This window comes from Rhamphochromis longiceps, linkage group LG18 (assembly GCF_057381845.1).
Source record: "Rhamphochromis longiceps isolate RC_006_pf linkage group LG18, R_longiceps_female_GT1.1, whole genome shotgun sequence".
NCBI lineage: Eukaryota > Metazoa > Chordata > Actinopteri > Cichliformes > Cichlidae > Rhamphochromis > Rhamphochromis longiceps.
In genome coordinates this window covers 7,579,228-7,594,097 of record NC_140574.1, presented here as the reverse complement: position 1 = coordinate 7,594,097, position 14,870 = coordinate 7,579,228, and the positions used below count along the sequence as shown (strand labels likewise).

Below are 14,870 nucleotides of genomic sequence, written 5' to 3'. Positions count from 1 at the left end.
AAATTTCCTACAAAGTACAGTGTAATTACCAACACTAATTATGAGGAAACATACAGAAAACAACCATCTATTGAACCTCCCAATTTACATTTATTTATAATTAGAAACTTTGTCTTCAATTTGCTGAATAAATTCCTTGCTTGCACAAAAATGTAACTTTTTAAAAATATGTTCAGCTGGTTTGCTGTTCCCTGATTTATGCATACAAGTAATAACAGAAATGCAAACTCTGTGCTCTGTACAAAACACATGTTTGAGCTTGTTTGAGAAACACAAACTATTAGGGAACTACTGAAGGAATTATGTTTAGCACCATTCATGTTTATATGCTTTTACAATGTCACTGGACTGAGTCTCCAGTCGTTCTATTTACCTGGTTGGTGGGTGTACTTCAGTATAAAGAATTAAATTATAAAAGCAATATCAGTTAACACCAGAATCTAGATGGATAAACAATGAAAAATAAGTATATTTAAAGTAAACTGTCACTTTAAAAGTGCTGTAGCTAATCACCACGCTCAGTCAGGCAAATAATGAAAAAAAAATGCAGATACAGTCAACAGTGTGAGTTTTAAATAATAATAATAATGCTAATAATGCAAAGTGGTGTAATTCTGTTAGGTTTGTGTTATCATAGTTGGTCACCAGAAAATAAATATATTATACATTTTTATTTTTAGGGAAAAAATGTGAATACTTTCTTCTTTTTTGGGGGGGTTTCCAGTTAGAATGACCATTTTCTTTATTCCCTGCCTACAAAGACTTAGAAGAAGAATTTAATAATAACAAACATGATATATTCTGATTGACTAGTTACAGTTAAGGTGGGTTTGGGGTCTTAAGTGACAACAATTCAGACCTGAGGGGGTTAAAGCTCCTGAAAACCATTGAAAACTATTGTTTTTACTTGGGCAACAGGCAGAACCAGCATACTCGGGGATTCCTCTTTCAGTAAAGGAGACGCTCACAGTTAAAGATAAAATATGAGAGCATCACAGGAACGCCCACTGTAACATCATGTGTTTTTATGCGCAGCACACAGTCACAGACTGTCTCATGTCTGAAGACTTTGAGTTCCACATCCACAGGTGGTCCCCTGTTTCATCCTCTTCTTATCTATGAGAAACAATGTGAGTCTCGCCTGCTGCTTTGAGGAGATACTGCGCCAGCGATCTCTCAGAGACCCGCGGAGCAAGATTCAGTTTTATATGTTACAAAAATTATACTTCTCTAACAATTTCCTTCAGCTTTTAAAGGCAAACCAGCTAAACAGAAACACAAGGCGGTCACAGCAGGAATGCTGAGCTGCGCTACTCTGATGGTTTATGTTTATCAGTTACAGTTTAAAGCAGGTAGTCGACAATCTGTGATGGATTACATTTTAAAACTGCTTCAGCCTTATCGGAGGTGTTGTGAAAATGGTTTTGCTGCAAGGCTGTCAGTTGATGCAATCAGCCCCCTGGAAGCAGAAACTCCTGCAGGCGATATGGCTCCATATACATCTAAGGAAATGGTTATATCTGAAGCAAACGCCGAGGAAAAGTGAGGAAGAAAATTACATTTCAGCACTCTTGACATTAAGCTATCAGTTTGTAAAGTTTGAGAATCCAAGCCACCAAAATAAATAGAGCTTTGTACAACTTTATAATATTTATTTCAAAGTTTCTCTAAGTTTTTTATACGATCTGTGCTCTCCGACAAACTGAAGTAACCCAAAATAATAAGTTTATAAAATAACGAATGCATAGAACCATCACAGAAAATCTGAAGTTGCAAAAAAATTGCAAAAATTTGGATGCGTCAGTATTAACAGATGTTAGTTCTCAAATTGTGTGTTTTGGTATTCAGCCACCAATCTTCTCAAGAATTTGTCAACTAATACAAGAAATTAAAGAAACAATCTAACATAAATATGCACATGTAAAGCTCTGACAGCTGGCTCAGGAGGTACAGCTGGTGGTCTACTAATCATAAGGCTGGTAGACTGATCTCTGGGCCCACGTATTGAAGTTTCTATTCCCTGCACCACACATCACATGTCTCTGACAGAGAAAAAGTGCTGCATGAATGGGTGGATGTGGCTCGTATAAATCAAATTCTCCTGTAAGCTCTAACTGCAGGCAGTGCATTAGAATCATAAAATGGATAAACTGCATCATAGTTTTTATAGGTTTTCAAAGAGGCACATCTTGTAGCCTTTCTAAAACAATCGGACAAACCCCAGGAACTAATGAAAGCCATGAAATGTGTTTAAAGCTTTGGTAAAACTAAGAAAGTAGGAATTTTTCATCAAAAAGATGAGAAGCTTTGATCAAGATATTTACTTGGTAATGGTTGCATTGTTCTGGTGAGATAATATGTGAAAAATCTCTTGTAAAGAATCTTTTCTGAAGAATAAAATAGGAAAACAAAAAAACAAACAAAAGACCATTGAATGTTTTTCTAATTAAGTCCAGTCAGAAGAAAGAGCTTCTTTTTGAAGAATCGATTTACAGCCCTCAAAGACGAAAAAAACGTGGCTAATGAGAATCTTTGATGTGCGCATGAACGTTTGTTGGGATGTAGAGCTACATGCCGGTCTCAACCCTGCTGCAGACGCTTTGTTGTCGGCTCGGCTTTAACATCACCCACAGATAGTCTCTCACACACACACACATCCGCATGCATTCATGCAAACAGACACACCTGAACACACGAATATACGCACAGATCATTTGACAGGAAAAGCCCTGGCATGTTATGTATACTGGCACCGCTTAAAAGTGCATGTCACTGCCTGTATACCTGTGCCAGTCTTTGTGTCCCTCACGTCCTCATGCCAGTCTCCTCCTTGGCAATAATCAGGCAAAGCTTTGGGCACAGCAGCAAGTATTGTGGGCATCCTGGCAGCCGGCACAGGCCTGTCCAAGGTATGTAGCTCTCACGATTATATGCACGCTGCACGGCTAATTAGACAACAATAGAAGCTGAGAAATGCTGTTCAGGTTGTGCCTGAGCTGATTTTACAAATGTGAAAGGAACAATGTGTGGGAGTCTCTGCATCATTCACTTTCAGTGCAAAAGATGCAAATAAGCGTCACCTTCTGCATGTTCCTCATATTTCTGCATGTCCATGACACCTGGATACACCTCCCTTTGAGGTTTAATGACACTCATAGATAGATTTTTTTTTCAATCAGGAGTGCTATCTGCCACTCCAGATTGATCTTATTTAATAATTTTATTCATCAAACTATTCCTTTAATGCATAATCATCATCCTGACCGGACTTGGGATGTGCAAAGCAGGAGAACAAGCTCGGACACATACTTCATATGAAGATAATTTGTAGTGTACTGAAGCATTGCAACATGTGTTTTGTTGCTGGGGAGCATGAGGTCACAGAGAGTGATTCACCAAACTGCAACAGCAAAACAACGAGTATGAGGGGTTTAATTTTAAACATATTTAAGCTCAGGCTTAACACGCAGCGACTTCTCAGTGACTTTAAAGATTTTTCGTGGGTGAGTGAAACTTGTTTTGTTTTGAAGTGATGAGAAAATCTACTGCAGACTTTTGCTAGGTGAAAATGAGTGTTTCTACACAAACTGGAAATTAAATGTTAAGGCCAACGGGGTTTTCATCCTGTAGCCTAAAAAATATGTTTTTAAATGAACCAATCAAGAAAAACACACACGTGCACTCTGCATATCCTGTATGTATCCCCGTCTGCTGTTCTTGCTCCCCCTGCTCATCCCGCATCTCGCTTTTGCAATTATCCACCTATTTTTCACCTCTGTCACTCAATCCCGACCAGAGATGGGCAGTAACGCGTTACTGTAATCTGATTACTTTTTTCAAGTAACGAGTAAAGTAAGGGATTACTATTGCAAAATCAGTGATTAGATTACCGTTACTTTCCCGTAGGAACGCTGCGTTACTGCGTTACTAAAACCGTGATTTTTTTTGCGAGAATGTCTCATGACAGTGACGTAAGCAAGTGCGACGTTGGTGACAGCAGCTGTGTGCAGATCAACAATGGATAATATATCGAGTGCGGGAGAGAGTATGAGCGTGCAGCGTTTAAAGTGTGGAAGTACTGACCTTACTTTGAGTTTGATTCCATAAAAAGTGACAAAAACATTAGCGTCCATCGTGCGTGGGAAGAAAACTTCTTTTTACAGCGAAAAAAACCCCTAAACTTCCGAGCAAGCACCGAGTAGCTACGACGTGATGGGAAACTCACAGAGACACTCGCGCGGATTCTTCAACTGACCGCAGCACACCTGCACCAGGGTAACCCTCCGCCTACCCTGCTCCTGCTTTACAGGTGAAAATAGAGCAAAAGGACCGCTGAGTCTTTGACTTTATTTATTTTCTGCTGTGTTTTACTTGCATCTGTTTGAAAGAGTGAGTGAAAACACAAAAAATATTTTATTTTATGTGCTGGAATGTGTAGAAAATAGGTTTAAATGTTAAACTAATTTATTCAAGTCAGAGAATGTTGCATATAATTAAATGTTTTGCTTGATGCATAAAGTTAAAAGATTAAAACTGATAAAACAAGTTAAAAAAAGAGACTTTTCCATTTGATTACATTTTGTATGATGGATTATGTAGAAAAAGTAGAATTGGGCTGAAAGATCTATCACTTTATCACCTCTTCAGGTTGTAAATCGTGTTTTTAAAAAGTAACTAAGTAACTAAGTAACTAAGTAATTAATTACTTTTGAAAATAAGTAATCAGTAAAGTAATGGGATTACTTTTTTGGGGGAGTAATCAGTAATTAGTTACTGATTACTTTTTTCAAGTAACTTGACCAACACTGATCCCGACTCATCTCACCAGCAGGGAAGGCATCCATACTTGTTTTCCACGGTCCTCCTCCCCTTCACATCCACATGTCTCTGCCTGTTTTCTGTCTGTTTTCTGTCAGCATCCACAGGGGGAAGCTGTCTCAAACCTTTTTCATCCTCCTCTCCTCTGCTTCACAACTCTCTATATTCTTCCTTCACTTCTCCGTCCCTTTTCCTCCCAATTTCCTCACTTCCATCTACATCTGCGCCCCTTTTTTTGTAACTTTGCTTCACATCTGTGGAGAAACAGCCCTGCTTTTTTTTTTTTTACTTTCATCTTTTCACATTAATCAGTAAATTAAAAAAAAAATCTTTTCCAGATTATTTTGCATGCTTTAATTCATAAACAAGACCATTTTATGGCATTTAAGTTAAGTGTATGAATGGGTAAAAAGAGTGCTTGGAAATTCATAAAACATTAAAAATCCTTTATGCCCTTTAGAAATTATTTATCAGGTAATCATTTTTTATATATATGCATTTACAATTTCTGACTAGTTAAGAAAATGCTCTTTTATGATTACTATTTTGAAGCTGTAAGCATCATCCTCTCTCTTCTCTTCATGTCTGCACTAGTTCAGTTTTAAATTCCTTTTCAGTCATGTTTTAAACTCTAAGGTTTCAACTAACATTTGCCCGTTGCACCCTAGCCCTCCGCTCACCTGCAGGGAAGCCGTCCCAGATCTCCAGCCAGTCGTATCGGCAGAGGGCGCCCGGTGGCGGCGTGGTGTCAGGCTCCATGTCGAAGCTATCAAACTCCACCACGATCTCTGTCATCTTGGGGGCAAAGATCATAAAGGTACATTCCAGGTTGTTGGGATACTTCTCAGGGAAGCCCGGTGTCTTGATGACTCCACTGGGAGCCGTGAAGTTTCTGGAACATTCAGGACCTGCAAGGTGAGAAGATACAGATGAGGCTTTAAAATGTCAAGAGGTGACCAATCCTCAGCTAAACGACGGCGTAAACTCTGTGGAGTTAAGGGGCAGTAAGGCAGTAAGGGGTCATGATGTGTCCGCCCTTACGTTGGTTTTGTAGTTTATTTCTTACAATAAAATTCATGTTTTTGCAACGTAGAAAGAAAAAATTAAACATTTACAGAATGAGAAGCAAAATGTCAGAATGTTTTGCATCTGCTTCAAAATCCCTCCACGCGAGCTTCAACAGAGGGCCTGTCGGTGCTGTGCTTTTTTGGAAATCGAATTTCCCAGAGGAACCCACCCGAAGGATTAATAAAGTTCTATCTAATCTAATCTAATCTAATCTTTTGAGGTGGTTTTTTGGTCTGTTTGTGTTGGCACGGTTTACGAAATCCTCAGCAGTTTGGATTTCTGACCTTTTCAGTTGTTACGGTGGCAAAAAAAAGGATAGACATGTTGGAAATCAACTGAATATATTTGCTTTTGACCTTTTCCTGTGTCTGAAACTTTGGCAGGTCCAAACACTTTTGCAGCTTTAACATCTTAAAAAGGAAGTAATAAGTTCTAAGACCGGAAATGATTTTCAAAAATAAGGAGAATCTGAAATACCTGTTTTATACAGAAAAAGCCCCCCACTCACACACACATGCTGTTTCTTAATGAGAGAAAAAAAAACAAACCCCTTGTTTTGTTGACAAAATTCATGCAATTTCCATCCAATTTGCTGCGTCGTGATTGGTCCCCTCCCTTGTCGGAGCCCACTGAGTCTGAGTTGTGACTGGGGTGGGGTTGTTTGACTGGAATTTATTTAAGATCCCAGACCATGTGAGACTGATCATGGCAAACAAACAGCAACGCACCCAGAGACACACTAACAGACAACACAATACTAATCTTGCAATCACAACTAATAACATAATGAAACTTGCACGGTCAGGACGCAGATGTTAAATTTACTTTATGGGTTTTTCGAGGAAGTCATAATGAGCCTATGATTCTATTTCTTAAACATATTTGCTTACCTTCTGTTTTATGTGTAAAGCTTTTAGTGCATGCATTAATTTTAAGTTTTGCAAACAGCATTTATGGATATTTTCTAGCACAAATCACGTACAGTACATAAATATATTGAGTATTGACATTTAGACAAAGAGGTTTTAAGAAAGAGCAACGCTTTACAATAAGTTCCTGGTAATAAGCTTTAATTAATAGTTAAAGTCCTTATATTTATTCTTAGTTAACTTAGCTGTCTTTGCAGTTACTATATATAAAGTGAGAACAAAACTGGCTAACACCGACCAAAATAGTCTAGAAGGATGAAAAATGTTACGAGCTAAAGGGAAAATAGAAACATTTGGTTTGAGCAAAGCTTTGACTACAAATTAAATTCCTGGAAGATGTTTTTAGAAAGTATGATTCTTGTCCACTGGACAATGAAGCCTCAGAGTCTGACCCACAACAGTTGCATGAAAACATCACATGCGCTGTTAGATCGTCACATTATCTAGACAAACCTTTTTTTAACACAGACGACCCAGTTCAAAGTAATAACACGTGACACAAGGCTCATCCAAACAGACCAGCGGGCCAGCTTGGCAGCTGTTATGTCAGTGCCATCTTTTGTACACAAGCTGTTTTCTCCACAGTCACATCCGCAATGTTTACACTGCTCATGTAAAATCTCTGCGTCGGCTTGCATCGGTCAACGCGGCGGGGCGGTTCACACCTTGCTTGTTGCAAAGTGACATGAGCGAGGTTACGAGACAGTGACTGATCTCCGAGCGAGACAGGAGGACACGAGGCGTGGACGCGGGTCAAGCGTTGCTCGGAGGCAGGAACAAAGTGTGCGTGTGTGTTAGCGTGAGTGTGTTGCGGCGCGGGGGGCTTCTCGTGTTGCCAGTCCAGATGTGACCTGCATGTTATCTGAGCATGCCTGCAAACGCAAATCCACACACTGATAGAAACACAAGGAGAGGCACGCACACACTGAAGTGGTCCCCTCGCTGTTGACACAGGTGGTGTCATTAAAAGGCAGACATGATAAATGATGAGGAAAGATGGGCGGCGAGGGATGAGGGAGGCTTCACTCCTGCTCAGCTGGCACACTTTGGACTGTGTGTGTGTGCGCATGAGTTATGTGTGTGTCTGTGTGAAATGTGCAGATGGGTTTCTCAAATCTAGGTTGAGAAATCTGTGCTGCGGTATGTCGATCAAGGACAGAAATTAATCTGATTTAATGAAGATAAAAATGAATAATGCAACTTGTTTGTTCATCAATCAATGTGGGTTATTTTTAATTGCCATGGTTTGCAATGCCTGTGATTATTTTTCTGGTGTTTTTGTGTTGCTTTTCTTTTACTTTTCCCTGCCGCCCCATCTTTTCTTCTCACCGCTTCCCTATGTTCACCTATGTTAGTGTGTTTTGTTCTGTTACTGCATGCCTTTGTTGTATTTCCTGCCTTTAAGATGGTTTTCCACAACCTGACTTATTTCACTTCTGTTTTATTAGTCAGTGAGTTCTCAAAGTATCTATAGTCCTGTACTTCCCCATTACCACCAGCCTTTTTGTTTACAAGCCTCTTTTCACCTCTCCTCCTCTGCCTCTGTGCATTGTTGTGCTCTTTGAGTTTAAGATTTCCTTATGTTAAAAAATCAAATTTACAACCAAACAAATTCGAAAGCTGTACCCGTTTGAATAAATATGACTTAACCATAGACTGTATATAAAAGATGGGCATAGTCCCTATGACTATGACATCATCAATTTGTTTTTTTTTTTGTCTTTTTTACATGAGAGGGTGAAGTTATCAGCTGAGGTTAGCGAGCTTGATTAGCAAGCGCCATTGTTAAACTGTATGGGTGCATTAGTAAAGGACTAATTAAACAGTAGAGCACAAACCTTTTGGATGGGCTGCATTACAGAGTGAATCAAATTATGTGTCAGATCATTTCAGTGGGTGCGAGGCCCTGTAGATGGTGCTGTCAGTTAAAATGGGCATGCCTCTAATTTTTCACCCACCGTGCTTTTATTGTGGAGGCAGAAATAGGCTAGGGAGACCAAAAAACCCCCAATATATATATATATATATATATGGTTGTCTACTTGCACAGACATGGAAGCAGCCTCAAGTGGCCACTTGAGGAACTACAGTTTTTGGTACTTCAATGGTTTTTTTTTTTTTGTATTTTTCAGTTCTGGATGTTGTAACTTGGACTATTATGTCTTGAAAATGAGAAAAAGCCCAGCTTAAACAAACAATCAAATAGACCAAAAAAAGACAAAAACCCTTGCACCCTTCAGTATGTGTATATTTCCATATTTAACAATGTTTTGGTGAAAAGCATATGTGTTACTGTGCTACGTTACTGACACGAGTGCATTCTTTCCTTTAACAACATGGTGCTCTCATTTCCCATTTATCCATCCTCTGTCCATCCATCTTCTTCTTACTTTCATCTTCTTTTCAATCAATGACCCTTCAATCAGCTGCGGCTTGAGGTCACATCAGAAAGAGAGAGAGGAAAGAAATCGGCCCCCCTCTTGTCTACCAAACCACAAAGACAAACATGTGTTTCTGGTTTGAAAAAGCTGTAGTGAAACAGGAGAGTTGGGACAAATATAGTTCCAGGACACTGAAGAGGCCTCACTTGGCTATCATTTCTAAATGAAATGCACTGTGCGGTCTGCAGAGGGTGGAGTTATGGTTATGGTTACAAAAGACGGATGCGACTGAGCTTTACAGCCCAGCACTCATTAGTGCCATCTTTAAAGCCAAACAGAACATGTCATCTGAATGAGGGTTGGTGCTTTTTGTGGCAGTGTTTAGGGATTTTCTTGTACTAATGACAGGGGGGAAAGAGGGCTGGAGATGAGGGACGAAGCCACAGACTGATACACAGAATTAGGCAAAGGTAAGTGGAGACATATGTCAAATCTAGCAAAAAGTCTCTCATATAAAGGGAAAATACTAAAACCCAGTGTTTTATTTTCATTTAATTTGCTTGGCTTAAAAAAAAGTCACATTTAATAATGTTGAGTAGCTCCGGTGGTCATGGGTGCAAGAAAATAACGCTGATGTCGGTTAAAAAAAGGGAACCTCAGTTTCCTGTGTGAAATTCCCACATTGCAGATTGCACACGAATGTTTTTATGATGATATAGCAACACTGCATCACTGCTGCCTTTTATCCAGATAAAATCAGTCATTCGGAGAACACCCACAAGGACTTTTTTGCAAGAAAAGAAAAACATGCCATTCATGGTGTTCAGACAAACAGCTAATGCTCCCCTGTTTTTACAGACTTCATATGCTTTTCTTAATTCAAATGCAAATACTGCTTAAATATTAGAGATGGCACGATACCACTTTTTTATGTCCGATACCGATTCCGATATCATAAATTTGGATATCTGCCGATACCGATATGAATCCGATACAGTGTTTTTTAATCAACAAAACTGTTTTTTAAATATCTTGCTGCATTTTGTATAAGTTCATACTCAAGTTTAAAACAACAACTACACTAAAGCTATTCTGTTATACCTGTATGCAAAAAAAATGTTTCATAGTTCAGCAATACTGATCAATCTAATAAACTTAAACCTACACCATCCTCCCTATTCTGGTATTTTAAAGAGTACTTAGCATAAATATTAAGCAACCTAACTAATAGGGTTCCAACTCCCAGCAACAACAAAAATAAATAAATAAAAAATAGGGAACCACCCCTCACGCTCCACCTCATGATGCTTAATCGACGTAATCAACCTTAATTTGATGCAGTGTGAAAAAAAAAATGCACAGAAATCAATTATTTTTCAAGAAATATTAAATAGATTCAACATCTTTCTTCAACAAAATTGCAGACTGCACAGATGGTACCTTCCTGAAGGAAAAAGTGCTATAGCTTACTAGGGTATATATATTAGACTTAATAGTTACTATATACAGTAATTGACTTATATTCCTTTTACATCAAATTAAAACTTTGGGTGTCAGATAATTATTTATTAAAAGCTTGACATTTTAAATGAGAATAAGAAAGAAAAGTATGTCTTTGTGCCCCCTTTTCCCTGTTAATGCCCTATCGGCCCCCCTGGCTAAACTTTGCTAGATCCGCCCCTGCACAGTTACCAGCGTCAGCTACGTAGAAAAAGATCCTGGTGTAGAAAGTAATATTAAATAAATTCTAACAACAGCTGATCAAGCTTAAACGTGCTGCTGTTGTTTATCCGCTGGTTTCCTCTTTCTGGTGTAAAGTGGGCCAAAAACAAACAAGAGACACGGACTCGCGACAGAAAAGCCGATCAGCTGATCATTAAGCAGTTTCATGATTGAAGTAGCAGCAAGAAGAGGCAGTCGCCTGTTAAGCTTAACGCAGGAATGCTTTACAAACATTCAGAGATGGACTTACACACTTGCTTTACTTCTCTCGGGGATAACTTTGTCGGAGATGAAATGCCGGGTTGCTAGCGAAGCTCCACATGCTATCCAGACCACCGACAGGTCCCGCATGCCACAGCCGCTCTATCACGTGATGCATACTGCTCCGACGTGCTAACGTTCTGAGGTGAGTTACGGCGTGTTGCAAGTTTTGTGAGGTGCTTTCGTGATATTTAATGGATTAGATTTTTTATTTTTCTCCGATATCCGATCCAGTAATTTAGGTCAGTATCGGACCGATACCGATACGTAATATCGGATCGGTCCATCTCTATTAAATATAAAAGAGAAACTGAGATTAACATGATAGAATTGAAGTTTTTGAAGGTATGGTTAAGGCTTTGGACTACAAATGGAACCAAACAGCTCGTTAGCTTGTTAGTTAATCTTGTTAGTCTTCACTCTTGTAGAAAAACGCCTGAAAAAAGCTCATGGATACGAGTAGCACAGCTGATTTAAAATAGTCAATAATTCTGCACCATTTCCAACCTTCCTGCAACTAAAACACATAATGAAAATCCCCTAAAACATGTGATTCCAACAAGGACGGCAAACAACAACTTCAGCGTCAAACTGAAGCAACTTTCAGGATCACCACCGGTGCTGAGAGATGGCTTGAGAGAGAACCTGCAGTCTGAAGGTGGCACATAAGGTCATGAGTGTCGCTTTTTCAATCAGTCATGAGGTTGTGCACCATGAATTCTTCCCCCAGGATGAGACTGCAACATCCCGAGGCATCTGAGGAAGAACATGTGGTGCAAACGACCTGAACTTTGTGTGTCAGCTGCTCAGAGTGCATTAAAAATATTTTTTTGACCACAGCAGCTTGTTCTCAAATTTTCTCTCATTCAAACCCCATCCACTTTCTCAAAATGAACCTTGGGTTGAAAGGTTTTAACACAGAACACTTAATACTGGCTACTGGTCAACGTTTATAACAGGGAGTAATTCAAATGCAACAGGAGCAGTGCTTCCAAAGAGACCTCGTCATCTCCGTCACTTTTCCTTTTTTATCCTCACATATTTTATTGTGTGAGGATAAAAAAGTGCACATAACAACAGCGAGAAAAAAAAAATCTTACATTACATATAATATCCAAAACCTTTGCCTAATCTAGTCCCTCTGATACTTTAGGGTGCACAGATCTGAAAAGATCTGCGCTCAAAGGACAAAAACAGAGAGAGATAATCGTGCATTGAAGACAAAGAAGAGCATTGCTCAGAGCAGTGGCTCCATTTAGCAGTGAGTCACAATATGCTGCTCTGACTGTAATGGATTTTAAATGTGGTGAGGAGCCAGGCAGCGACATGGCAGGGGGATTACCTGAGTGAGTACAAGTGCTGTTTTTAACTTGTTAGGAGGTAGAGGACCCATATTGAGGCCAGCACACCCACACACACACAAACACATGCTCCCACCCACACGCGTATTGTGCCCTAGTTTCACAGGCCCTCTTCTATGCCAGAGCATCCATCTCATCTGCAGGTCACCCCTGTTGCCTCCAAGGACAAACAGCCCATTAGCTAAATGAGCCTGGGGTCCCACACACCTGTCTGTTTCATACGCACAAAGGAAACCAAATGAATGCACCGCGTTACCAACAAAGACTGATTTTCACACACGCAGAAGCAAAAAAAGCAATATAAGATGTTAACTCGTGCATGTGCAGGCTGTGCAATAACATAAAAATGGGTGTGAGCACATTGAAACAGCTTGTTCTGAAGCATTCATCTTGGTGCTGAACAGTAGCTTGCAGACGAGACATGGCAGCTGGACGCGTTCAACAACAACAACAGTTTCACTGACAGTTAAAAGGTGGGACAACAGCAGCATGGCAACACTCACAGATCTGACAACTACGCTTCATTCGCTTCATACATCACACAGTTAAACCCTCATTTTTTTAATCGACACGTAACAGTAATATGAGAAAAATCGGAGCAATTTTACTTTGAAAAACGATCTTTCAGATACTCACTGCAAGGTGCGTTTAGTAGCTGCTGAGAAGATTCTGATCACGTTCTTTAACGATGGCAGTTTTCTGGTAGTGATTTATGATTTGTCTAAATTAAACTCTTGGCACAGTTCCATGAAAACCTAGCGATGAAGAGCGGTGATGATTAAGATCAATCACCTGCAGAAGAAATACTAAATAGACCTTGTGGTGAAACGTCTCTGCAGCTGTTTCCAGTGCAAAGTGCAAGACTTTTCAAACCATTTTTAAAGGGTCTGTTTAATTAAATTGCATATATATTTGGGGTTATTAGTTACAAAGTTTAGCTAAACCCAGTGTTCATTCTAATGGTCAGTAAGGAACAAAAAAAGAAGCCTATGAGACGGTTTCGACTTCTCACTTGATTTATGGCCTCATAATAAGACCTAATTATGACCTAATGAGTTTATAGCCTCTCTCATTAGTTTTAAGTCTTATTTAATATTCTTCCTCCCTTGCTCCTGGTTCTGCCAGAGGTTTTCCTTCCCACTGTCGCCAACTGTATTATTATGCAGCTGTGTTATTGCAGGGTCTTTACCATGCAATATAACGTGCCTTGAGGTGACTGTTGTTGTGATATATAATAACAGCCTATATAAATATTAAATTTAATTGAATGAATACAAGAAAATTGCCTTTTAGTGTAAAATAAATGAGCAAGAAGCTGTTTTCAGTCACGATGCCTGGTTTCACAAAAAAAAGAGGGCAACGGCCAAAAGGCAGGAATAGGTGACATCGCACGGCTACTGTGTTAAAAACTAGCCTGTTTTTAACCAAAACATTACCACCATCCATCTCAGATAAAATTATAAGAAGTTGTATCTGTTCTTCAAGCAGTCGGCTCATAAGAGCCTGCGAATCCTAATCTTCACTTTATTTAAGATCAAAGCACAAATTTTTTGTGGATCTTTAAAAAGATCCTTAAAGAAAAATGCTCAGGACCAGTGTTCCTTCCATGCTAATACTTTGCTGACCCACTTTTAAAGATTTATTACACCGACTCTCTAATGACATCCTGTCATTCATCAGTCACGGCTACACTTTGTACCCTGAAATTAAAGTTGATACGAGCATATTTTTAAAGTTTCAGAGTCAGGAGTCGGGCCGTACTTTGTAGTTTAGAGAAGAGACAAGTGAAGAGCCTGGAGGAGCTTCAGTTGGAGCTGGGCCTCTAACCTCCCCTCATAGTACTGCCGTGCACCTCGTTAAAGAACAAAAGAGCACTTGCCTATCCATTTTTCACAGTACAATGGAGCACTTGCTAACTTAAATCCACCTGGGGATTGTTATTTCTGGATGCCGTTATTTTCTGAATGGTTATTGCTCTCTTGGGTACAAACAAAAAACGAAGGGGAATCTCACACATGTTCCCTTTTTATCTGATTTATCTCCAGTCCCCACTGGTGAAAATTGAAGTGGTCACAGGAGACTTGTCATTTTGGCGGCTACTCAAATGGACCCTGGAGGAAAGACCAGATACAAATGTAGGACATGGGAGCAAGGTTCCTTCCTTGAGAGGGAGTGTTTATGTAGGTCTATCCTGCTAGCATCCTGTCCATCTGGGACTTGGTGTTCCTCCAATGAATTCTGGGTCTTTGAGTTTGTTTGGCCTGCAGCTATAGAGGTCACTGTACCAGAGGTTCAGCTACAGCTGTCAGGCAGACAAACCCAAAAATATT

At 39.6% G+C, this 14,870-nt stretch overlaps 1 protein-coding gene across 1 annotated transcript in view; it reads right to left on the bottom strand.

The window, feature by feature from the left end:
- LOC146647648 (neuropilin-1a-like) overlaps nt 1-14,870 on the bottom strand; it is a 94,995-nt gene that overhangs the window by 50,299 nt on the left and 29,826 nt on the right. The window contains exon 4 of the mRNA XM_085388670.1: nt 5,499-5,726. Coding sequence (XP_085244796.1) covers nt 5,499-5,726 — 228 coding nt within the window. The remainder of the gene's footprint in view (nt 1-5,498; nt 5,727-14,870) is intronic.